The 26,734-nt window shown below is 41.1% G+C and overlaps 1 protein-coding gene across 3 annotated transcripts in view; it reads left to right on the forward strand.

Annotated features, from left to right (window-relative positions):
• The window catches only part of AFAP1 (actin filament associated protein 1), a 125,040-nt gene that overhangs the window by 41,401 nt on the left and 56,905 nt on the right, over positions 1 to 26,734 (forward strand). For 2 of the 3 annotated variants that reach the window (XM_075420453.1, XM_075420455.1), the window contains exons 2-3: positions 17,665 to 17,793; positions 23,004 to 23,101. In XM_075420453.1, the coding sequence (XP_075276568.1) occupies positions 17,667 to 17,793; positions 23,004 to 23,101 (225 nt within the window). In that variant the 5' untranslated portion in view covers positions 17,665 to 17,666. Of the gene's footprint in view, positions 1 to 4,592; positions 4,663 to 17,664; positions 17,794 to 23,003; positions 23,102 to 26,734 lie in introns of those variants that run through there. The other variant, XM_075420454.1, reaches the window with a different exon arrangement.

Below are 26,734 nucleotides of genomic sequence, written 5' to 3' on the forward strand. Positions count from 1 at the left end.
TACAGTCCTTAAGTTCCACTTAGCTGTGTGAACCTGCACTTTTATGCCTTATTTTTTCTTCCGTAAAGTGAAGATATCAGCGCTCCAATCTGAAACCTCCTAAGCTGAGAGTCTTAATGAATATTCATGTAGTGCTCTGGAGAATAAGTGCGTAAGACTTTTCCAAACAATAATCACACCTGCTGACTTGTATTCCAAGCTCCCTTTCACCCTTGCTTTTTCATTATTTCCAAAGACAGTCTCTCTGTGCCGCAGAACAAAGACCATTGCTTGGAATTTTATAATGAACATTTCAGAGTTGTACATGTGGTTTGCTTGAATATGATGACAGTTTTCACCTTTTGTTTTACCTTCTCCATGTCCTTCTTGTTTCAGACTTGTGGGCTAAGCTGGTACCGTGGGATACAGTCTCACCATAGCCTGTGAAATAATTTTTGGTGGTGTCATCGTGTCAGAGAATTACCCTAGCTACATACGGGCTGCATCCCTGCACGTGTAGCCATCAGTTGGTGGCATTGGTGGGGGAGATGTATTGGCGTTGTTGAGCCGTTTTATTCTGAAGCATTTGTTCTTTCTCGGTATGGGAGGGTAAAAAGTGAAATCCAAGTAGTTTCAATTAATCCATGCTGCAAATGATCTCTGACTTGGCTCAAAATCCAGCCCTCCTCCTCACTGCTCATGGATGTAAGTAAGCCATTTGCCTGCAGGCTAGCGCAAGCCAGGAGCGTAGATCTGGAGGCCCAAGCGTGGCCTGTGATTGTCCTCCCAGGCTGGACTCCTTGGATTCAGTGAGGAGCATTGTGCGCAGAAACCGGGGGTCCCCCTGAGCCCGCACCCCCCGGCTTGGCAGCGGCGCAGCATCCTGCTGCTCCCGGCCGGCTGATGAGGCGCGGGGCCCCGGGGGCTGAGCGCGCTGCCAGGATGGCTGTCAGCCTCCCACTTCTCGCCAGCCAGATCGAGGAAAGGCTGGAAACTAGCAAATCATGAATGCTTACATGGTTCTGCCATCATCATCATCGTTATTATTATTTACTAGCATCCACACATCTGGTCAATGTGCTGTGGCGTACGCAGAGGCAGCTCCTGCGAGCCGGGTCTGCACCTCTGGAATGGCCCGGTAGCGTCAGGGAAACCTGCAAAGTGGCATAGAAATTTATGAATAAAATTAAATATTATTAAAGTTGTTGGTAGCGTAATAGTAAATTCTATATGCTTGGAACGGTTATTTTCTAATTCTCTAACACAGCTGTCTAATAATTTACTATATGGGGGTTTGGGCTCTTCTGAGGTTGAGGGAAAGCTTACCTCTTTTTCAAAAAGTCCTTAAGGACTTTGCAATGCATTCAGGTCATATGACTTAGATCCCCGTGTTAATTACAAAAGCCAAAGACAAAAATAGACATCACTGTCAAAAAAGGATAAAATTAGTCAGATTATCTTGAGAGGGCCACAGCTGGATTTGGGCTTTCAGATGTGCTAAGCTTTGGATTATCTCAGCGACCTTTGCTGTGGGGAGAACTTTGCCATTAATGGGAAACGTTAGACAAATGCTGTTTGGATCAGAGATTGTGTCTCAAACATCCCATGTTACACATTCGACGTGGATATATTTGGTCTATAGATCTAATTTGATGTTAGAGCGCAGAAAGGATGTTGGCACCAGACCTGTGGATTTAGGGAACTGCAGAACGTGCCATTTCCCCAGTCCTTTGCTGGTGTTGGCGGGAGGGAAACGTCAGATATTTCTGCTGCAGGACGTGCACAGACCTGCCCCTGCGTGCAGTGTGGGTGGGACACCAGCCCACCATGTGTCCTCTCTCTCCCTGTTATATGTCAGGACATTGGGCAGTGAGGACCACCTGGTTCTTTCATACTGAGATCCCCCACTATTGCCTGATGCCAGAACAAAAGCGATTTCTAAACAGCCTGAGTTTGGGACTCCAGCCCCATGCAGCTCCACACAGCGTGAATTTAGATACAAGTAGATCTATGGTGGTGTTCCACCATGAAGTTACTCTACCGTGCACCTACAAACCGTACCAGTGCCCTGCTGCAGTCCGTCCTGTGGCTGCCCAAGCAGATGGGCCAGCCTGGGGAAGATGATGAGTGTCTGCCTGGCTCTGGGAAAGGCACGTGTGACTGCTCCTTCTGATGGCAGCGCGGGGTTGTGCTCCATGAACATCTTTGTGGTACTGAGCCTGCCTCAGTTTCCCAGCTGTAAACCAGAGAGAGTGCTACTCTGTAACCCAAAACGGAGGTAGGAAAATGAAGTAGTTAATGGGCCTGCAGTGCCTTGAGTGCCATGAGAATTACTTTCTAGAAGTTATGTGATGATGTTTGCTCTCACTTGAAAAATCGCAAAGGTTTTTTTTAGAACCCATGCCTTCATCATAATTCATTTCTTGATTTGGCTATTAGTCAGTTTTCGTTACTTTGCCATCTGGAACGCAAAGAAAGCATGAGCTGATTTTGCCTTTCTTTGTATGTCTCTTAAGAAAAACTGGGGGCAAAAAAGTGTAACCATGGGAAAACAGATTAAAGCAGCATAGAGGAGAAAAAAACTCTTTACCGCAAGTGCATGTTTGTATCTTTCCATAAACAAGCTGTGTAACTGAGATAAACCTTTTTGTTTCTCTTCAAGGAATACTGTTAAGGTTCACGGACTCCGAATGACCCATCCCAGTCTTGTTTTTCTTCTCATGCCCCTTCCTATTCACAAGACAGCCTGGCCTTTCTGGAGCACCTGCCTGCCAATCTCAAATGCTCCAAAACAAAGGCTTATTTAAAGTTTTCATTTTTCCACTGGCCTTTTCTGCCTTTTGCCAATTATCTGGCCTTGTCTTGCTGCTGGGAAGTGGAGGAGGTCAACTGCATGATTTTATTGCTAAGGTGTAGATATGGTGTGAGCCACAGAACTGGAAAAGACTAGGACATGATGGAGCATTTTATCCTTGCCTTTTTTTTTGTTGTTGTTTTAGCAGCTTATTTGCTGTAACCAGGCTGCTCAAACTACAGCTTATGAAAAGAATGGTTGCAAACTTTCTTTTTAGCAGTTTCTTTACTGCATTTTCAAACTGCTTTGAACGGGAGGGAAGGGGTTTGGGGTTTTTTTTTTAGATATGTACATTACTCTAGATTCCCCTGAAAACTGTGAAAGTGGATTTGACTGCTTGCTTTCTTATTGTGAATAATTTTTAACTTGAATGATGAAAAGGACACATAGGGTAAAATAATTTTTACTCGGAGGCTTTTAAAAATATTCAATTTGATAGTGTTCCTGTGAGCAGTTTCCAGCATGTCTTACGTGGGAAAGAAGAGAACAGATTTCTAGCTCAGAGTTTTTCCCCTGAAGCCTGTGAAATTTGTCCTTCCATAAAACCAGTATGTTGCAATTTATATACAGGGAATACCTCTTTGAGACTTTCTCTGGATTAAAGGCCACGGAATGAGGATTTGTCCGAGTACGCTAACCTCAAGGACCTTATGGCAGTATGTACTTGATTCTTCTCACGTTTCTGTTATTCTTCGTGCAGTGCAAATCAGATGCAAGTAGGAAACTATTAGGAGTAAATGATCGAGGTGATAAAATGCAATTTTAGTTGTTTGTGGTTGGCGAACAGCCCAATTTGGGCTAGGAAATGCAATTTATACAAGCAAGACCAGCCCTGAGTTTTCCATACATTTGCCTGTGAAAGACCTTTTTGTGTTCCTTGAAAGAGATATACACTTTATTAATTTACTTTTTAGCTCTGCTGAAAGTGTGTGGGGGAAGAAGAAGAAGGGAAAGTAAGGGAACATAGACTAGGACGAGGAAGATTCAGTCTGATTTGTTTCAGGGTCTGCAGTTGCAAATGAAGCATTTTGGTCTCTCTTGATGAAGGAAGGACCCTGACAGATTAGAGGGCACTGTCGCCCTGTTTGAATTGCAGAAAGGGTAGCATGCGTAGTCTGATAATTGTCTGTAATGCCAAGGAAGACAGATGTAGCGTTAGCTTCTGATCCAGGCAGCCACCGTATTAATTTTCAAGTGAGCAGCAGCAGAAGCAGATGGTGAGATGAGGCAAGGACGCAAATGTTTGCCATCGCTGGCTGTTACCTTTGTGTAAGAGCTGTGGCTGATGCCTTGCTGAGCCCGGTCGCTGCCTGGCCGCGCCAGCTGGTCCCTCCCCAGCCGGGCTGCGGAGGGATGCGGCACCGGGCTCGTCTGCTCACGGCTGCAGGCGTCACCCGGGTTGTTTGTGCTATGATGCAATGGGATAACTTTTATATAGAGTCAGCACATTTTTGATAATAGCTGAGACCCAGCAGATGCAGCAGTCTGTGATTTCCTAGTTAGGTTATGAGTCTGTGCAAAACAAAGCACATAAACCCAGGAAAATATGCAAGCTTGCTATAAACTGAAATCCTTGCTGGTTTTTTTTTTTCCTTCAGGGAGGGTGCTGCGTTTTTGCTTTTGAGATCTCAGTGGGAGGATATTTGGCAGTGCATCTTCTTTGTTACTCAGGAACGCAGGAAGAACTGGGAAGCACCTTTTGGCATATATTGTTAAACAAGCCATCCAGGAGCTTACCCAGCAACACAAGGCACGAGATCGATGGCACACCCAACCCTTGGTGAAGCTGGTGTTGATCGGGATATTCCCTCAGCTGTGACAGAAGTCTGGTGAGGACAAATGGGGTTGCAGTGATCCTCCTAGTCATAAAATGTGGCTTCCTTGCCCAAGTGATGTTGCTGAAGTATGCTCAGAGGTAGATGCATAATTTGAATAGAGGGTTTTATTCTGGATTCAGTGGTCTTTTTTTATCTTTATGGTATCCATCAGCTGACACAAGCTGGCACTCACAAGGAGAATATGCTGAGGATATGTGTAAAGTGCATTTTTTTTTCTCTCCCATGGCCAGATATGAAGTTTTTAGATGCCATGACAGTGAGAAGCTGGTGTTGCTTATGCTCTTTAGTTCTGTGGCAGCACATTTTACAAACGGTAAATTAGCTCATTGACTTCAAAAAATGTACCCAGCCTTAGGGTGAGTGAGAGCCTCTGGTAATGGTAACATTTTAAATGTCACCTCCCTGTCGGGAAGGGGAGGACAGGGTGGGCAGTGCCGGGGCTGGTGCCGGGGTCCGTCCCGGCAGCTACCTGTTCTCCCATCCCCAGGGCTGCATCCGCCCGCTGCTGGCAGGAGGAACAGACATCCCACTGGTCGTTTGCTTCGCTCCCGTTGCATGGGAATGAAATTACTGCCTTTTAGATGTTAATAACTAAAACATGGATTTTTTTTCTTTTCTTTTTTCCTCTGAACTCATCCTGTTGTGGTTAGTGACACCGATCAGAAGGGTTGGAACCTTTTGGTTTTTTGCCATGGGAAAACGTTTGCAAGGTCTGGCCTGAAGGTAGATAAAAAAAACAGCTGCATGACGAGACACGGCGGAACTGTCAGGCAAGGGGGAACGTGAATGTGAGGATTATTGTTGAAGGGACTGCTGAAAGAAAGAAGGATTTGATGGGAGAGAGGAAGGTTGCTTGGCAGGGAGAAGGGAGGCTGTTCCAAACATATGGGGCAGCCTAACCAGATGTAGAAAAGCTGGAGAATGTGCAGAAAACAGAAAGCGGCCAAGGGGAGTGAAAACCGTGGAGGTAAATTTTCACCGAGATCTTGTAGGTAAGTCTGTCTAGAACAGTCTGTATTCCAAAGAGGCGTGAGAGTTATCAAAGAGGAAAAGTGGCTGGAGCAGCCTGAGAGAAGGGTGTTGGCAGCAGCTGATAGTGTTTCTTAAACATATGTTTTCTGGTTTCGTGATAAATTCGAAGCACATCGACAATTAAAATGAAATCTCCGTAACATACAAGTATTAGCTGGATACCCTACGTTGCAATGAATTAGTTGAGCATTACTGAAACCATGAGAACTACACCAGATAAGGACCCAAAGTTTTTAATCATTTTTTTTTCCTATTTTGTTGTGAGGGGAATTTGCTTATTTATTTATTTTATTCTTTATCTTTGGACTATAAATATAAATTAATGTTTATTTTGTTTGGTGAGGGAAATTAAAGTCCATGTTTTATGTTCAAAGAGGCAGTATATAAAAATCCCAACACAGTAGTTAAATACATTTGTAAGAATCCCCATTTTTTAAGGCAAAGATTTTTTCTAGGATTGCGTACTCTGAAGAAACATCCCAGCACACAGTTAAGGGTGCTGTAGTCCCCTTTGGTGTCTGGCCTCACACTTCATCTTTCTGCAGATCCAGCTCACCATGAGTCTTCGGAATATCTGTTGATAGTATCAGAAAGATGGAGTTTTTTTAACAAGCTTGTGCAGTATCCAGTATTTAGTGTTTCAGGGATCTACCTGTGCATTTTGAAGGCTACCCTGAAGAAATAACTTCACTAATTTTAGTGGTTCTCTCCATCTTCTGACACACTGTACAATCAGTAATTAAAACGGTGTATCGCTTACAGATTTTTAAAGGAGGAGTTCATGGTTTGTATTTCATGCCATGAAATGCTCAAGGCTTTTGAAATTTAATGGTCTGATACCTAGTTTTCTGCCTGGCCAGTGCTGGAGACAAAAACCACTATGTATCAATACTGCAGTTATTGAAAATATTTGGCTTTACAATTAGTGTATTTCATATGGTTCACTGTGTGGCTGTTGGTGACGTGGTGACAACATCTTACATGAGATTTCTGGATTCTAAATCCATTCAAGAAAATTGTTCAAGGGTTTTTAGTGATCCTTCCTCTGCAGCTTGCTCAGTCTCAGGCCACATCGCAGTGATGCTGCCTGTCTTTTGCCTGGGCAGTGGGCCTTACGTGCACACAGCTGCATTTCTATATGACTATCATAGGCACCTCCACCATTGTGCTAGAATATTTAATTGAGAAAGCTTCTGCGTGTCTTTAAAGGCAGCAGTATGAGATCTTGTGAAAAAATAGGGTTTCGAATTCCAGCACAGTCTGTAGCTGAACTGGCAAAATTTCTATTGGCTTACAGGAACCAGCTTATCACTGGTATATTCTTTAGCACCTCTTTTTTTCTAACAAATATGAAAAAAAGCACTTTTTTAGCTTCTAATTCTCCTAGTTTAAGGAAATATAACTTAAGTTTCTGGGACCTAAACTTTCACAGATTTCTAAAAGGTACTTGTTAACTTTATCTGCTTTTAGAGGGCGAGTGTAACACAGGGACAGAAAAGGGGCCTTGAAGGTTGCTCTGTGGAGCTCCATTAGCAAGTGTGGATTCCACTGGTGGCTGGCCCTCTGGCTGGTGTGTTTGCTGTGGCCACCTTTGGAGCGGTCTCTGTCCAAGCCCAGAGGCACCGGGAGCACATCCAGGCTCCTGCTGCTCCCGGTGCCCGTCGGCACGGCAGGCTTACGAAGGGAACCTCTGGTCAGCCTTAGTTTGCGTGCTGCAGAGGCGCGCTGAGGGAAGGAACGGTCTGCCTCTGGGTGGCTGAGCTTGACTTTTTTTTTTTTTGATCAGAAGCTGTAAAATTAGAAGTTCATTTGATTTTCCTGTCTACATAGTACTCATGAGGAGAACCAGAAAGAAGAAATCAGAGAGACGTTGATGTGTTTCAGAGAATGAACCCGAGAGCTACAAGGGACAAATGGAATTAAAATCTCCCATTGTAGAGTTACAACTTTCCCCCTTTATCACAGCTCGCTGAACCCACTACTGAAATGCACATATAGCTGTTTTCAGTAGGGAATATATTTCATGGTTACAGTTGCTGATCATGTGGCTCAGAGACAGGTCCAAGTGAATGGTGCATCAGAGAAGTTCAGCAGAGTGATAAAAGTCGTGTGCACACATGCTGGAGAAAAAGCTTTGAAGGCATAGCTTAGGAGGAGAGCTGCTCCACGTCACCCACTGATGGATTTGCTTGGCATATAGGCTCTGCCACCAGCTCTACCTGTGTGTCACCACACAGTAGGTCCTCACTTTTGTTACCTGCATGACACCTCAAACCCTGCTTTCGATCTTCCACTGCAGACTGGTGTCAGATGTGGTGCCACATTTTTTTTTCCATTGGTACCACACAATTACAGTGCAAGGGGCTACATACCAAATACTATACTGTGTTGTTTATTATTATTATTAATGATAATTATTAACAATATTACGTTATATGTGCTTCTTTGTGAACACTTCATTTACTGTTGTCTTGACTGTGTCTTGGTTTATGTGCTGCATTCAGCATGTTGATTTTCCTTTCTCCATAAAACCACAAATGTCCTGGGGCACCTTGTGTAAGTCATTGTTCCTTTTTGAGCATCTGAGTGTGAAAAGCTGTTGAAATTATGATTTAGATGGATGATTATGAGGGAGGTCTGGTGTTATTTAAGAAGATGCTTATTGCAGGATATGCTTCCGTAAGGTCCCATACATTTGCAACTGTTTCTCCCTTTGGTCTCGAAAAGTCTATGTTGGAGATGCAGCAAAGCTCACTTTCTGACCTGGAATATCTGTCTAAGGGCACAGACTAATTAGGCTGGAAGTTATATGGTGATATTTATCATGATGGTGGGATTTTACAAAATTCCAGTTGCATTTATGACCTTATTCAGAGCAGAGGTCTAGGAATGAGTCAACTTGTGTAGTGGGAGAAGGTGATGGTTTTAGAGCACTTGTTTATGTGTCCTCCAGACTTTTGAATTGAGCAAAGAATGGTAGCAGAGAAAGGATGCTCTTGTTTTTCTGGCGTCCTACCATTACCTTAGAGCACTGGATCCTCTGTGTCTTCAGAGCTGTGTGATGATCTGAGCGTTTTAGACTTGGCTTCCCAGGAGTTTGACAGTGACCGGGTATTGCTCATTCCCTACGCACGGAAATCAAGGTTCTGTGAGCCACCCAGTAGATGTGCAGAGCACTCCTAAGCAGCTGGTGTTCAGGAGAGCTGCGCTTGCACAAGTAAAGTTCCATATGGTTTCAAGCACTTTGAAAAACTAGTTATTTCAAACAGGATCCAGGATCAGGAGCTCCTTCCGTCTCTACTCTATCTTAGTTCCTTATCTAATACCCAGTGATATTGCAATTGTGCTTTGTAGCAAACTTAATTTGTGAATCACTTGGACAATCTAAGGGTGAATGACATCAGAAAGCTTATAAGAAAACTAATATTTCTGCATTCCATGCAACACGTAAAAGAGTGTGAAGTCCCTAAGGCCCAGAGACACTTCTGGATAAGAAACAGAGCGCACAAGATATTAAATAACTGCTATATATCTATCTGTGATATTCACAGTGTTCAGGCATTTTTTGCTATGAAGGGTTTGTTGAAACCTTGTGGAGCATTCTCTATGGATTTTTTTTTTTTAAACTAAGATTTCCATTTTTATGTTAATGGTTCTTCACCTGTGGGGCTGGAGTTTCAAAGCTACCTTAAGCTCTTTTTTTTTTTTTTCTGTTGACTACAATCTAACTCTCACATAATTAAATTTTCCGAAATAAGAATAAGGAGTGACAGTAAAGGAGACAGATGTTTCTTGGGGCACTGGTGTGAGGTGGGGAATTAGGTATTCACTTGAAGAGGGATTTTAGCTCTCACCATTCTACTCTCTAACAGTGTAAATTATGTTTCTGTGGTCTTATTTTCTTAAGATAAATCAGTATCAATGTGTACATCTATTTAAAGACATTTTCAAAAGCCTGACAGGAAAAGCAGAACGTGCTTCTCTCCTTGGGAAGAACATCAGACAGTAAGCAATGTATGGTAGGAGTTACTTATTTCATAATGGTTCCAGCACTGAGAACAGTGGTATAAAAAAGTGTTGTAGTATACAAAAAAAATGTCTTTTTTTCCATCTTCACATACAAATGTGAGCATTTCTGGGCCTGTTCTTGTAAAATACAGTATTATCTCATTTCTGGCTTTAAAATAGCTGCAAACTGGAAGCCTGCAACACCAGATTCTCAGAGTGCAAACTGATACTGCAGGTATTGCTGACATGATCAACCTTAGGACTTCTTGAACGATTCTTAAGTTTGGTATTTTACATATATTATATGTTAAAATTGTATCACTGAATACAAATGTACCAAATGCAAGTGTGCAGTTCCAACCGTTGCCATATTTGAATTTCTTTCTCATTGTTTTACTACACTGTTTTTCCATTCCATTAAGTTCATTAACTTGCTGTCTCACATTTCTGCTAGATATGTAATAATTCACAACTTTGAAAGAAATCCTACCCTAAAACCATATCTCTGTGCAGCTGAGGACCTGAGTGAAGACCTGGCGAGATGTACTGCAGTGCCTTGCTTCAGTGTGTCTCAGCCTCAATGGAGCCCCATCTCCTCCTGGGACCTGGGGTCTGGGGCAGCCTTTCACCTCCTACCGCAGATTTTTTGTCTCCTTTTTGCATCATGAGGGAACTGCTTCTCTTTTGTGGAATCGGAGCCCATTTATTAATTCTATAATGGCTGCTTATCTCTTGTGGTTTGGAGTAACAGAGAAGCTGAGCTAATGCAGGAGCCACCGAGCAAGACCTGGAATGTCTTGTCCTGGCGAGGTGATGTCAGCTGATACATTTGGAGGTGGTGAAATGGAAGAATTTTCCGTTTTCTACCCTAGTAGGGTAATGGGAGTCTGAAAAGAAGACTCAACGCGAGTGCTCACAGTGAGCACAGAGGCAGGAGGGCGAGACTCTCGCCTGGGCTGCTGGGTGTGCAGTTGGAGTGAAATCCGTGTTCTTTTGCTTTACAAGGTATGTTACATTTATCTTGGGAACAAAAGAAATCTCATGTGGAAAATATATTTTTAGAGAAAGCCTTCACCAACTTGATAAAGTTCACTGTAACTTTCTGTAGCTAGCTGTCAGCTTTTTTTTTTTGCTAACATATTATGAGTTCAATGTGAATAATTAATACTTCAGTAAAAATAATTGCCTGTAATACTAATTTTTTTCTTTTTTCTTTTTGTTCTTTCTTTGATTTCTTCTTTTCTTTTTTCTTTTTTCTCTTTTTTCTTTTATTTTTTTGAATTTTTCTTTTTTTTTCTTTTTTATTTATTCTTTTTTCCCATGAGTTTGTGAACTTGCTTAAAAGGAGGCATTCCTCTCCAAAGTCTGTGGAAATGCTTAAACACTGGGTTGGACTTCAAAAAATAAACTCTGTATCCATCTGTCTTATGCTAGTGGATTACACTCCTGCATTGCTGTCACTCATTGCACGGCTGTAGCTGATTGAGTAGGATTTTTGGCAGCTTGTTCCTTGTCCAAACATTCTTTAATGCTTTCCCACCTCTTGTTTTATCACCCAAGTATTGCAACAGCAGCATTTGGAGCTCTGATAGCTTTTTTGGAAAGCTGGTTTTGTAAAAGACAATTCCTTGAAAACTGGAGCAGAAAGAAAAAGAGGAATATGTGTGGGTTGTGGCCAAAATGATCCCTTGGCACTCATTGATGTGGATCATAAATATGCATGAGACAGGAGGAGGTTTTAGTAGCTGTGTTTTGCCTCTCTTGCCCCAAGCTGTCCGGAAAGAGAGTTTGTGACAGTGTGGGGAGCTCCAAATTTTAAACAAAAGATGATTGTTATGCGTTTTTAGAGAGGCTCAAATATCATTATTTTTATACTAAAACACTCTGATGACAATCCTTGTATGTGTTTTACTTGTTCCATGCTAATTCTTCATGTTTAGGGCTTCATCTGCAGTTTAGGGTTCACCCCTTTTTCGTACGCTTTTATCATTCCTTCCTGTAATACCACAGAGCCGCAAGATGATCATCTCTACGTTCTGGAGCAGGTCCTGAGCCTACGTAACACGTAGTGTCCATCACACCTCATACACCATCATTAACAGGACAGCAAAGAAGGGCCGGTGCAACCATGAGAAAACTCTTCTAGCGACCTCTTTGCACTCCGTGTCCTTCAGACAGTGTGCCTTTTCGTTTCTTGGTGGGTGGGATTTGAACAGAGTTTTCGAATATGGCAGCTAGTTTCTGGTAGCGTCTTGAAGAAGGTAAAAATTTTTCCTGGTCCTAAATATGTTATTGCTGCCTGCTTCCAGTTTTGCACATTTCTGTGCAAGTGTCTTTTGCTAGATAATGCTAATGTAGTCATGAATGGAACTTTTTCATTAATTACTGGATTTTTGTAACTACGTTATAGGATTGAGTGGAAGCAAGTCAAAGTGATTTTGTGTTTTTCTTCATAGTTTAAAGATTTTTGTCTCCTTGTGGCTCTACAGTCTTCGTAATGTCTCTGATATTTATGTCTTTATAAAATACAGACATGGTTTCCCCAGCGGTATTCTGTTATGAGATTTTTAATAAAATATTCAAATGACGACATCTAAAACTAAGGATGATGACACTATTTCAAGAGAAATGGGTATAAACATGCAGTGCATGCTCTGTTTTTGATTCAAAACTAGATCATATGTCTGGCTTCTCCACTGTTGCTTCTGTACCCAAATGCCAATGACGCTTTTTTGGCAGGATGGGAGACTCTGTATGTTTCAAGAAGTTTCTACACATTGGATCTTAGTATGGTTTAATCAGATTTTGAAACAGAACTATTTTTATTCATTCAGCCAGGCCAGCCATCACCAGCTTTAATTTTTTTCTGAAGAAAGTCCCAATGTATCATACTTCTAGCAGAATATGGAGGCTTAAATGTCTAAGTGGTGAGAACATAGCTGCATTGAAATTGGCCCATGCGGTGTATGAGCTGGAGAACATCTTTTTTATGTAGGCCAAAACTGCAGCATTTTCGGAGAATAAATACTATTATAGGATTAGGTATGTATTTCATTTAGTATAGCCTTGCAATAAGCGACCATAAAGGCAAGGTTAAGGCTGAGACATCCACTTTTAAAACCTCTTAGTGGTTACCAAATATCGCGCTTGTGTGTGTGTGCACGTCCATGTGTGTGTACAAGCTAGTATTGGGTTGCAGTTGGATTGAAGCATACCTATTATCAATACCTGATTTTTATATATAGCTTGAAGGTTGGCATCAATTTTATCCGTAAATCCAATCAAATTTGGTTAAGGAAGTTAAATGGGATTGCCCCCCTCCCCAGGGAAAGCAGGGCTCAGAACGCTGACATAGATTTTTTGCTTTCCTGGAAGATGTGCTTTAGGTAAATACAAGTCTCTCCACTAACAGAGGAGTAGCTAGATGAAAGTCTCTGGCCCATGTTTTACAGAAAGTCAGATTAGATTATTTCTTCTAGTGGGTCTCATTGACATGGTCTGTTCTGGCCTTTAACTGTAAATGAGAAACTAAATGGAGAACGGAAGATTTAAGCCCAGAAAAATTTGTTGCAGCAATGTGCAAGGAACTGGTCAAGAGGATCTTCTAAAACTTTGAAGCTCAATTTTGATTCATATTTCTATGACAGATTTGTATACTATCGTATTTGTATACATTCATTTATAATAGACGTGCAAGCATGGAAGAGCATTTACTTTGTGTGGGGTTTGTATTATGTGGACAAGACAATAATTAATGAAAATACTTCTTGTCATCCTTCCTGGATTTGTCTGTCTTTTTCTTTAAAAGTTCTTCAGCAGATATTAGTCAACTGGAAAACACTTTCAGGTCATTTGTGGTTTGTCAAGGTTAACAGATACTGTAATTGCTGTGAGTGACCAAAAAAACCATTTGAACATTCTTTTAATGAGCTCATCCTTGTGTTTCTTCTGCTTTAAGCAACCTTGAAATCACGTGTGTGATATGGCACTGCTCCTACATTTTTTTTTTATCATTTGGAAGGTTAAACTTTGTATTCTTAAAAAAAATGGTTATAGACCTAGTACCCATAAATGTAGATTTGGGATAATTGCATCATCATGTTCTTTCAGTCCCAGTTGGTTTTAGTTCTGGTTTGGAATAAAAACTACAGTGTGATGTAATTGCCTTTTACTGATTATTTTTACCTTGGTGTATTCTGTTGCTGGCTTGTGTATATCGTTTTTATGTGCTGTCATTTGAAAAACTTTAAAGCCCTTCAGAGCCAGTCTTGGAAACCCTTCTGGATGTATCATTGTTTTTTTATTTGTGCATGGCAATTGCAGCAGCCCATTAGAGGTCTATAATTCCTATTGAGCATCAAATGGGCCTCTCATCATTTAATATGGAATGCGATTTTGCTTCTCAGTCGAGCTAAAATCTGCTTACTGTTGTGATTACCATCCCTAGGCCCCACCCTGCCTTTCACCACCTGCCACTTACGAGTAATTCCTTTGGCAATGAGAATACAGCCAAAACTGTCAAATAAATTGGCCCCTTTTTGAAAGCCTTCTGATTATTTGTCTTATTTTGTGGTGATGTCAGATTTCCAAGGGTAATCTCTCACTGGAGGAGTATGTTTTTCTTTGGGACTTGCATCACCCTCTCATTTTTATTCTCCATTTCAGAAGTAATGATTGCTTACTGAAAATATGCATTATGTGGATTTTCTATTATTCAGTTCCATTACTTTTTGTGAGCACATCACTACTTTTCTAGGAAGGAGAAAAGAAGATTCTTCAATCCAGAAAATACGCCAAGGATTGACAACAGGCAAACTTGTTTTTTCCTGAGTACACACAAGTTTATTTGTTGCCATCTTAGAAAAAGGAGTTTCAGTTCCTTATTTTTAATACTTTAAATGCACTCCATGGCAGTATTTCTGTTCTCTGCTTAAGCAGCAAAAGTATTAAAATAGAAAAGTGCATTTTTAAGATACGTGGAAAGAGTGTTTCTTATTAACTTGGAACAGTGTTTGCCTTCTTTCTTTTTGGATGTTTGACATCATTGCAGATATAATAAGTGAAATTTGGGACTTACTTCCTTCGCACTTTGATGTTTGTGGTGCTATTAACAAAAGAAAATACAACCCCAGTTTAATTCTGGTAGAAAAAGAAGAGAAGCAATGTCTTTATGCCTAACAGCTGCTAATGATTTTATTGTGTTGTACTAACATTAGAAACTAGCTTTTATGACTGCTTGCTTGAAGTCAGTGTCATCTACTTGTAAGCTTACAAAGGCAGGAAGAACAAGTCTTCTCAGGCTCTGTGTTCCTTTATAATCCACTATTAGATTTTCGAACCACAGTGCTGGACACCAAGCCAAATGCAGTGACGGTAAATGTGTTACTAAGGCAGTGGTTTCAAGATTTTTTAAGCATTGTCTCACTGGTGTGAGCTTCATCTTGTCATCCTCTGTCGGTCCTAACCAAGACTTTTTTTAAAAATCCTGTGCTGGGTACAGTTGAACTGCTTCCAGTAACATTGGCGGCTTGGTCATTGTAGGTCAAGGGGCTGTGGTCACCAGTGACTGAAATGCAGATCTCCAAAGGCATGGAGGAGGAGGAAGAGGAGGTGGAGGAGGAGGAAGAAGAAGAAGAGGGGGAGGAGGAGGCCACATGTTTATGTGAAGAGGCCTCGGGAGAGGTTTGGGCTGATGCCAGCTCCCAGGAGTCTCTCCAGCAGCGTTTTCCTATCTCCTCTTGCTTCCCTGTCTCTTTGCCTCATAACTCCTTCTTGGTCGGTTTTCATTTCTCATTTTGCAATCTTTCTGTTTACATTAGATTGTAAGCTCCTGAATACAAGGGTCTTATCATTTTTAATAACTGAAAACAGTTATGCGCCCTGTGCACATCCATGGTAGCTGTTGCTTTCCTCCTTTTTTCTCTCTTCCCTCCCAGAAGTGAAGGTTCTCGGCAAAAAAATGGGATTACTGTGGCACAGGGTATTCCCTAGTGAAGAGAAGAAGAGAGCGCTCCCTTTCAGCTTATTTACAGTCCCTTGCCTAAAAGAGTCCAGAAAACATGTCATTGCAAAGAAATTTTAGTGCAGTAATATATGCAATTACTGACAGTAATTTATATGGCTGTAGAAGAAGTGCTTGAAAAATAGACATTTCTCGTACTGTATACTCATTAGATTTCACAATGACGGCATAGATTCTATGGTAATGATGGTTTTTGAAATGCATGTATTATAATAAAGTAAATATTAAAAGATTTGTATATTCTATAATTAAAGCTCATAACAACAGTAGTAATATAGGTTATACTCAAAGAATACTTAAAAGCAAGAGACCACTGTACTTTTAACGGAATACATATATTCTAAAGTGTGTCATTTAAAAAATAACTAAGGGCTGATTATTTGGGTTGTGTTTTACTTTTTTAGGTCATAGGTCTTCTTTCTTTGTCCCTCCTTGACTCTTGTGATTACTTACCGCATTGCAAATCTGAACCTATACCTTTTTGCTTCAGAAAGCTGTATGCATGTCTGTTGTTCCATAACATAAACCATAAGCAATATGGTTTTTGTGGAATACTTTGGATTTCTGATGGATTTCTAGACAGCTGCTTGCCAGGGTAGCCAGAGCGTGCTGGCAGGTACAGTCTGCAAATAAATGGGAAAATCCACATTCACTGGAGACAAGAAGAGGCCAGCAGCCCCTTGTAGGGCTGTAGCTGGCATCTGCGGGTTTCCCTGCATGGTGCTGTGCTCAAGTGTCAGATAAAACAAATGCATCTAGACCAAGGCTTGTTTAAACATCCAGACATGTTCTCAGAAATGGAAGAAAGGATTCCAGTTTCACTTGGGTAAACAACCATATCGGAAAAGGTTTTAGGAGTAGGGAAGAGCTCGTAAGGCGGCAAGCAGCAAACAATGTACTTTTTAGAGATCTGAAGAGGCTTAGCAACAGTCGCCCTGTTAGGCCTTGAAAAAACTGTAAAAACAAATGTGAATAAGTAGAGAAGAATTTAAGTAGAGGCATTTTGGAATGAAGATAGCACTGAGATGAATCCTAGGTGCGGCCCTGAAATGAAATGGATATTTCTCCTCGTCTTTTAATAAGGATAATCTCATCAGATAGCTATGGAAGGAATGGGAATGTGAACTATTCTATCCAAGATGAAACTTAAACTAGTAATAGTAAGACCACTTAAGCGAAGGGACCAGAGGATCTCAGAGTTATGAGAGAACTGAAGCATGAAAATGAGCTTCAATACCACGGGCTTCTCATAACCCTACTGAATAGGTATCATATGATTAGGCTGTAACAAAAAAATGTATGTTCTGAGCTACTGCAGTTATTAAGACAATGCAAGAATTTAGAGGTAATTTAAAAGGAAATAAAGTAGACATGGGCTTGTAAAGTTTGTTGATAAAAACATTGAGAAACATTGAGAATACAGAGAAGGAATGTCATCTTTGTAGAAGGAATTGGAAAGCCTTGAGATCTGGAATAGTAGAAAAACGATGAAATATGAAGTGCATCATCAGGAATCTGGGGAGTAATAAGAAATCATGCGATGGGTTAGGAGCTTGTCTTTGGAAGTTATACAAAACACGAATCACTGTAAAAACACAATACCTGCTCTTTTTTCCGCACAGCAAACAGAAGAAATAAGATAAGGGAAAGAGAGACTTTCCCTAAAGGTTTATGAAAATATCAATTGGTATGTGAGAAGAATTGTCTTTTCTGCCTCAATTTTGAGATAACTGCTACAAATGCCAGTAGTCCACACTAGTGGACTATTCTTTTGGTTTTACTCATGAGCAGTCTGTTTCCAGCAAAGAGGACCATACATGTTTAAGAAATGCTAGAAAATAACTTAAGAATGTGAAGAAATGAGAATTAACTCTGTGGTTTTTCTAATGGGACTTTTTAGAAAAAGTCATTATCTTTTTTTTGTCTTTCAGCCATGGAAGAGTTAATAGTTGAGCTGCGCTTGTTTCTTGAACTTCTGGACCATGAATATCTAACTTCCACTGTCAGGGAGAAGAAGGCAGTAATAACTAACATTCTCCTGAGGATACAGTCATCAAAAGGTCAGTGTCAGCGGTGGGTTTTCTCACTTGCAGAATGCACAGAATAAGTCTGTGCTTAGTGAAATAGTTTTAAGGGCTAAAGACAAGCCCTGAATTAAAGCAAGGCAGAGAGACAGGGTGAAGCCAAAATGTAGCTTTCCTGAATGCTTGCTTTCATATTCAGCAATAAAATACAGCAAAAGGCATACTGGAAGTATCTTGGGTGCACATGGGGGAATCCAGCCACAAGATTACGTGCTAGATAGATAGAATGTTTTCACTTCTCCTGATATAGTGGTTACTTCATTTTATTTGTGGCAGCAAAGGTATTTATGAGTTTTGATGGAAAAGTAATACTGTGTCAGGGAGTGCTGGCCACAGCACCATTTTATGGATGCGTGGGTGCTGCATGCTGCATCTCTGTCAAACGACCCAAGTCCATCCAAAGGCTTGGCATTCAGTTGGTGCATGGCTAATACAGGAGTGCCAGGTCAGAGCTAGGAAATGGCTGTCAGCATGTTTGATTTGTGTTTTGCAATTAGACGAATACTCATTTTCCCCTTTTCTTCCTATCTAAAACCATTTTGATTGTACAATCACTTTCGTCTCCGTCAAGATTATCGAACTGAATGTAATATAAATGATTCTGTGTGTGCAGCAACGTTTCCACAGAGCTTATGCGAAGAATATTCCTCACTACATTTTTTTAACAGTACTCATATATTTCATTACAGCACCTTTCTGTATGAAGTGGCATTGGGGCTGTAAGACCTCTATCTCTCCTACGTTTGACAGAAATACTGTCAGTGTAAACCATCAGTGTTTAGATTTTTGAAAAATACCAGAGTGTGTTGAAGAAAAATACCACATTGAGAGCAGTTGCATTTCTCATTATTTCTTTCTTCTCCGGTACTAAAAATATATGGTCTTGTTTGATGCAGTGTTTCCCCCTTTAAGTAAAGAAACCGTTTTTGCCACAGGATTCAAGTCCAAGGAGATCAACTTGAAAATAATGATTGTCCTCCTTTCCATTTTGACATTCTTAAAGACCCATCCTATTAAGACCTATATTTTTACTTCACTACTGAAAGAAGGAGGCAGGTACCAATTTCACATATTGTGAAAGGAGCCTTCATGCTCCAAAAGCCAATCAAAATACACCAAACTCCCCCAAACCAAAATCTTTAGGTGAGAACCTGCAATTTGATATGTTTAGAAACAGGAGTTCAGCATAGCCTCAACAATGTTGATCTGACACTGCATGTTCTTCTTGTAAAATTTTCAACTAGATTTATTAAGAAAAACATTTGACTTCCTCAAGAAGTCGGACAACATTCTGTTGCCAGCTTCGCAAACACAGGGAAGTGTTGTCGTATCCTTTTCTTCTGGACTGTGGATGGTTTCCAGACACAAAAGCTACAGCTCTACTACTAAATTCAACAGTGCTGGGTACATTTCTGGACCCTGGAACTCAGTTATTTACACTGTTAAAATTACTTGGCGTGGGTTTGCCCTGAGCTGACTTGTCTCCTCCATCAGTTCCTAGGCATGATTTGGGAGTTGGTACGGGCAAAGGTCTGTTCCCAACTGACAAGTCAAAATCATCACCCTCCACCCTGGTTTTGAGGGGTGAGAGAATTTAACCATATGGGTATGAATTTCTCCGTACCAGAGCACCTTCCCAGATGTGTTTAATTGATGATTATAGATGTGGCCAAGGATAAAAAGACTCAAGGACCACAGCCATCTACATTTCACACCTACTGTTTAGGTTTTAAAGCCTATTACAGGATCTATGACAAAATCCATTACATCCTATTACAACATCCATCCATTAACAAGATCCATAGGAGATCCATATATTGAGTGGTGGAACTTGGTTCAGTGCAGTTGTTACTGGAACATTATACCCACATCTAGTACGTACATTCAAGGAGATAAAATTTAGACATTTCAAAGAAAAGTCATAAAAGTGATTAAAATATCCAGAAATATGCCTTCAGATTATCCAAAATGAAGTATCATAATTAAACTTGATGTAGGAGAGGAATGACTGAGAAGGAGCTCTTAGACTTACACAACAAAAAGCAATGTGCAATGGCAGAATGTTTGTTTCAAAGTGGAAATAAAGCACATGTTTTGAGCATTGAAGCTATGAACTGATGTAAGAATTTTCTAAGGTCTGCATGCCATTGCTGGAATTTTATCAAGATAGAATATTTTGCTAAATGATACGCTGTAGTTCAAACAAGAATTAATTCAAGGAAATCCCATAGTTCAGTTAAGCAAGAGGTCATAGAACTATGCTTTATAAGTCTATAAAGTCTACTTTATGGAACTGCAGTTTAAATAGAGTTTAAGCCAGCACAGCCTCTAAAAAAAGCATCCTGTTTCTCTCCCCAGGCTACTCATTCTTGCTGATGATGTACTGCAGCTCCCTTTCTGCTAGCACAAGCGTTATTTGCTTTATTTTGCTGGTTTAGTCCTAACCAGCGTCACTTCACTGGTCTGGTTCAACCTGAGGCCACACACAGGCTTGCGCTGGCAGAAGGCAGGGGTTGATGTGGGGCCGGGAGCAAGGCAGGGGAGGAGAGGAGCTCTGCTCCTCCTTGGGAGCTCAGCCATCCCGTGCTGGCTCCAGGGGTGCGTGGAACTGCCCGGGGAGTCACGGACTTCACTGGAACTGACCCTGCTGCTTTTTTTATCTGTTAGAACATTCAGGACTCCCATCCCTTTGAAACTATTCATCTCTTCATTAAAATCATAAGCAATAAAAGATGCGTAAACCCACAGTGCTCTGTAACTAAGCTGAACTGTCATTCAGAGTCTGTTTTTCAAAATGTTGTTTTACTCCACCCACATAACTCCATGAGAGCTCTTGGGTCGCTGGCATGGTTTAAGAGGCCTGAGGACTACGCTGAGTTCAAACTCTTTGTATGCATTTGTGAAAATCAACTGTGTGAATCCAACAGGATATTTCGATTGCCGGAGAAAACCATTTAAGATCAATGGGGAACAGTAATGAAGGATCTGTGCAACTGGGAACTGGCTGGGTTCTTTAGAACATCTGGAAATGGACAATGATGTTTGTAAAGGTGTGGAAATTATTGTAATGGGCTTGTTGGCTTTTAGTAAAACACTTTAAACTCAGTAAGTTCTTACTTGGGGAATTCTTTAGAAATCTTTTGCCTTGTTTTGCTACATCTCCCAAATGCACACTGTTTTCCTCATTACACATCTATCAAGCAGAGAGAACTGGGCCAGGCAGATGTATTCTTCAGGTCATAGCTGCCTGGCCTCGACCTGCCTCATGTACAAATCAGTGGTTACTCTGAATAGCTGGCAAAACTATAAACTTTGGTTTTCTTCCTGAGCCTTGGCATGCCCAATGGATTGTAGGTATGAACAAAACACTTGGCTTTTCCTTCTGAAACTCAACTTTTCTTCTAAAAAACAAAGACACAAACAGTTTATTTTGGAGTAAGAGCTAATGGTGGATTTAGTCATTTAATATGACTGTAATGATTGCCTGTTTTCCTTAAAGGGATCTGGTGCCGTAACCTATAATGCTGACTTTGCTGTGTAATTTAGTAGAAGAAAAGAAATTAGAGCAGGTTCTTGCTTAAACACACATAGTTTAAGACTGGGGAAAATCTAGTTTTATAGAGTCAGTAGAGTTCACTTGGAATACTTTTTTTTTCCATAAAAAGCCCCTCATATTTGACTTTTGGTTGTTATGGCAAGCATGGGAGACTTGGATGTGGATAGCAGTCATAGTATGGATTCATCCTACACAAAGAGGAACAAGTGAAAGTTATACTGAAAAAAAAAAAAAGGAACGTTTCCCAAGAATAATCCCCCTCCTGATTTGTAGGAAGAAAGAAGAATCTGTGGCCCTTAAAGACAGTTTATTTTATCAGTGTTGTTTTCAATCCATGACTTCACAGCCAGTGGGACTGGGTTATTATGACAAGAAACATTTCATCATTGATTACATTTTTGAGAATTATATGATCTTGACCAAAAGACATCCTTTTGACTATGTAAATATGTATTTTAAAAGCTAAACTAAACACTAGGAGCTAAATTCACTTTAGGGGTAAGCAGGGTACAATCCATTGACTGAATTTTTGCCAGAACATTGAGGAGATGCACCCTAACCTCCCTTTTGATATTTAGAAAAATAAACAATATCATGTTCCTATGAAGCGAGTTCAACTGGGATTTAAATTATTGTGCCAAAAACTCAGAACGAGTGGGTCAGTCCTCTTTTTTCGTGGGAAGGAAATGCAGCAGTGATACAAAGGACCCTCAAAGCAGCTTTTATGTTTGGTTCCTTTTCCCTTTTCAAATTCACCTGGGAAATTGTGGGATTGCTTAAAAAAATGGGAGGAAGAAGGAAACGGTGGGAAAACATGCTCAGTGTGCAGTTCTGTTAATGGTGTGCTGGTTAGGGCAATGATCCCCAGCAGCAGCCTGCTCCAGGTTGGGGTTGTAGCATCCTGCATCTCCCAGGACTTCACACCACGGCTCCTTGGTCAGAGGCGGTGGGGGCAGCTGGGAGCCTGGGGAACATGGGTGCTGTGAGCTTGGCTGAATAGCTGTCACCACTGCTGCAGGGATGGGAGAGTGGCAGGGCCTCTTCTTCTGACCTCTTCCCACTCTTTTGGTATGAAAGGTGGTTTTGGACTCATTTCTGCATGATGGCCTTGCCCATCCAAAATGTGCCATGGGAACAACTGTTATTCATCTCTGCTGGTAAAAGGCAGCCAGCCACATACTGCCCACAGGCTGCCCGTGTTTTATTCACTGTTCGGTGCCAATGTTGCATTCACAGCTGTGGTATCTTCCCCCCATAAATGGTTTTGTCTGTATGGTAGACGCCTGGCAGCGTGTTTGAATTTTAGCTGTTCAAGTCTTTCCGTTCCAGATGGATAGGTAGTTCAGAATGATTTCCTGAAAATTTTTTCTGTGTCTGGTATATGTTGATCCAAATAGCATATATGTCATTATCATATAAAGTAAGTATGTGTTTGTTCTGCTTGATTAAATTCCTGAATTCCCAGCATTCTTCCAGTCCTGCCTCGGTAACTGTTCTTGGGAGCTAGGTTGCGAGCAGCACTGCGTGCCAGATTTCAGTGTGCGACAGTCAGACGTGGTGCCCATGTGTGAAAAAAGCATCCCATGTGCATCCACCAAAGTGTTAAGTGGTGTCTGTTGCTTTTCCACAGGTTTTGAAATAAAAGAACATGTACAGAAGCAAGAAGTTGCCAATAGTTTGCCAGCGCCTCCTCAAATGCCTCTGCCAGAAATACCTCAGCAGTGGCTGGTGAGTGTTAATTTAAATATATAAATATATATAAGAGAGAATGTATTTGTGATAAGCACTAACAGAAATGTTTACCAGGGAAAGGAGCCTGCAGGTCCAGGGAGATGATTATTCCTCTCAGCTCTGCTCTGGTTGAGGGAATTGGGTTCAACTTGCAGAAGAGAAAGCAAAGAATTCCCTGTGGTGATGTAAGTTCAGAACAGGTCACCTGCAAAGGATGTGGAATCAGTCTTTAGTGATTTTCAAAATTCACGTGGCAAAAGCCTCAGCAACTTAACTTCAAAGGCTGATCTGCCATGTGTTGGAGGTTCGCCTGGCCAAGCCCACAGGTCCCAGCCACTTTTCAAGGATTTTAAGGATCAGCTTTCCCTGGAGCAAGTCTTATGAGAAGACTCCCTCTTGACAGCGGAAAAATGAAAGCACGGAGTTTTAAAATGAAGGAAAGATACTTCCTTTTTTTATAAAGTCTTTAGTGCCCTTCTGTGCTCAGTCTCTGGGTAGAAAATCCCCTGCAGAACAAGTAGAATTGTATGTTCTCGGGGATGTTTATAGCAAAAATACTGTTTGAGATCTGTAATTCAATTCCTCCAGTTGGGAGCAGCTGTCTTGTTACAGAATAAACTATAAATGGGTTTTAATTCTCCTCTGTAACTGATTTCACAGTAGATTTGAAGAAAACATTTTCAACATTTTTTTTAGAGAAGTGTCATGGTTTAGCTTGTTGAAAGGTCAACGTGGTCTTAGCCTAAGTGCTGATAAATTACCCGTCTTTTTATTCATTTGTGGAAAATTTTGTGCCTAGTGAGAAGGGCAATCCATGGAGACCTGTGTTTACTGGCTGAAGCAGGAATTATAGATGCAGCTTACGGGGGCAGAGCAACTGGGTGACTGATGTTCTACTTCATTCTACTGTGTTACTCTGTACCGCATTTGTGCCCAGTTCTACATGATGTGTAAGTCAGTAGCACCTGATGAACATAATTACTCATTTATCAGATCAAACTCTTGTCCAGCCTTTCACAACAACCTTTATTTGATGGTGAATAATGCTATGTCCTGCGGAACAAAGTGAAAAACCCCAACAAACATGTATTATGTAGAATACCTTAATCATGGTTTCTCCCTAAGCGCTGTCAGCTTTTGGTTTGTGACCTGCACAAAATTATAGATTTTTTTTTTTTTACTTTTAGTTCTACCTAATGTAATAAGATATGCTGGAATCATTATAGGAAGGGAGTGTTTATGCTAAAAACATTCATATCCAGAGTTGGTATATACACTGTAGCAAAATTCAACTACAAAGGATGCTATAAAATAGTTATGCAAGATTTGAATAGATGCAAAATGATCTTTCTTATTAATATGCAGTGAAACCTGGAGAACCTATTTCATGGTTAACAGTGCCTGAAAATGATTATTTTTCTTTAATTCAAGATGCATGTAGCAAAAGTTACAAGGGAAGGGGTTGATGAGAGGCAATAATATTATGCAAAATGCACATGCCTTTGAAATGCAGACTTCAGGTGCTAGCATCATAAACTGAAACCAATTGGGAACCTCGTTCTTTCATATTTGTATAGGTTCAGTATAATAAATTGGCTATGAAGATTCAGGTTGTTTTTCTAAAGACAAATGACCTACTTTTCCTTTCTCATGCACTAATGTGTAAATCCCCTTAAAGTTGGTACAGCTGCAGCCAGTGAAATGGTGTGAAGTATGAATTAGGTCCAGGAGGTCAACACTGTTTTTTGCAGTAGTTCAGTTTGGATTTTGGAGTAACAGAAATATTTCTGTGAGATACAGTGGGAATTAGCATGGAAGTTGGCATAGTTAGAGCTGGCTGGTCTGGAGCATGGTCTTCCCATGTTGAGCCTGGCAAACTGGAGTTTGGACATGGCCCTGCACTCTGAGCTGCCTGTAACGCTGCGGACGCTTTTATCTCGGCGAAGTCACCGAGCTGAGCTGGTTTTTCCATAGTAGCGGAGGCTGATTTTTGCCAGTTTTTCTGCAGTTCTGTTGCTGCTGTCAGGCAGTGGTGGTTCTCACCTCCCTTTCTGGCGTCGGTGCCACTTTGAGATCAGCCAGGAAATGTCCCAGGCCTCTCGTTGTCTTGCATTATCCAAATACGGATTATGAGTGGTACTTTTTTAAGGTGGTAGCGCATCGTAATTTGTGAAAAAGATGACAGACTGCTGTCATCCTGCAAAAAAACAGGTGGAGTCAGGAGGGAAGGACAAAACCGTCAGCTTCTTGACCTTTGAACACTGGGGCAAGCTCAAACCCCGGTCTGACTGTTCAGAAACTTCACCCAAAGTCAGTTTGAACTAATACAATTGATCATTAGCTGTTTTCTGGAAACCTTTTTCTGTTAGATGCCTATTTGTCAGTGCCTCATTATTATTAGATATGGTCAGAAACAGTCATATTATCTTTGTTTTAATTAATGCTCCTGCATGGTCATTTTCACCCTATCCTTAAACAATGGACTCCTAAGAATTTGTAGCTGATGATGCCAGTCTGTATGTAATTACGTTGCTCAGTGACACCGAGCTACCTTTCCTAGCCCCTTTTCACAGACCGTGCTTTCCTAGTCAAGTGGAAGAAGTCCCCTGGGCTCACCAGAGGCTGGGAAGTTCTGCTCCAGGTTGCCCTTCTTCACATGGCAGGTTGGAAGTCCTGTTGTATGGCAACTTGTCTTTTCTGTCAGCCGTTCAGGAGAGAAACTTTTTCCACTTGCTGAATAGCATGAAGTGGTGGTCTCAGCCTCTGGCGGAAACACAATGTGCTGCTGGAACACAGGACTGTACTGGAAGTGGGAATCAGTAACTTTAAATAAATTATGCACTCTTTTAAAATCTGTGTTTTTAGCACATCAGTTAGTGAGCGTGATGGAAATTAAAGTTTCGTTTACACCACTGTTTCTTTTTATGGCACTCAAGGGATTCTGCATTCAAAAATGTTTAGTCTGAACTGATGTTTAAGCTTTTACTTATGTAAAGATGTGTGGGTGGGAAGGAATTCAATGCTCCTTAAAGCAGTGCCAGGAGCCAGAATTATGTGGGGGCAGGTGCTGTGCAAGGTTTCCTTTGTAAATCTGTAAATAGACCTGCATACTTGCTGCGGCCAAATCTTGTATCGGTTTTGTTATTCATCAGCCCATGAACAAAGCGTATAAAATTCATTTTATTTAGAAACACGCAGTTAATAGTTTAATTGAAGTCTTCAGTTATTAAAACACATGAAAGCCTGGAGACTTTTCCTGGACTCAGTGGACTTTGGACCAGGTCTTAAAATTGAGGGACAAAATTGGACCTTGCATAGACTTGAATAAAGTGAATCACTAAGCACGCGATCTCTTAGTAATTCTCTTTTTCTGTATGCATTCCCTTTCCTACATGTGGTCTAGCAGACTTTCTGTCAGGCTTAAAAAGCACAAATACTTGCTTTAGCCTGTGCGTACAGCTCCTTCAGATGGCCGGCAGAGCAAAAGCTGCAGATAAAGGATGTGAGTTGAAGGACAACTCAGAGCCCTCCTGCGGAATGGAAACGCCCCTTGCCTGGGTGCTTTAATATGTCCTTGCCAGCAGGAATACAGTGCCAGCAGCTAGGGAAGCACTGCCTGGGTCGGCAGCA

The sequence above is a fragment of the Opisthocomus hoazin genome, chromosome 5, assembly GCF_030867145.1.
Source record: "Opisthocomus hoazin isolate bOpiHoa1 chromosome 5, bOpiHoa1.hap1, whole genome shotgun sequence".
Classification (NCBI taxonomy): Eukaryota; Metazoa; Chordata; class Aves; order Opisthocomiformes; family Opisthocomidae; genus Opisthocomus; species Opisthocomus hoazin.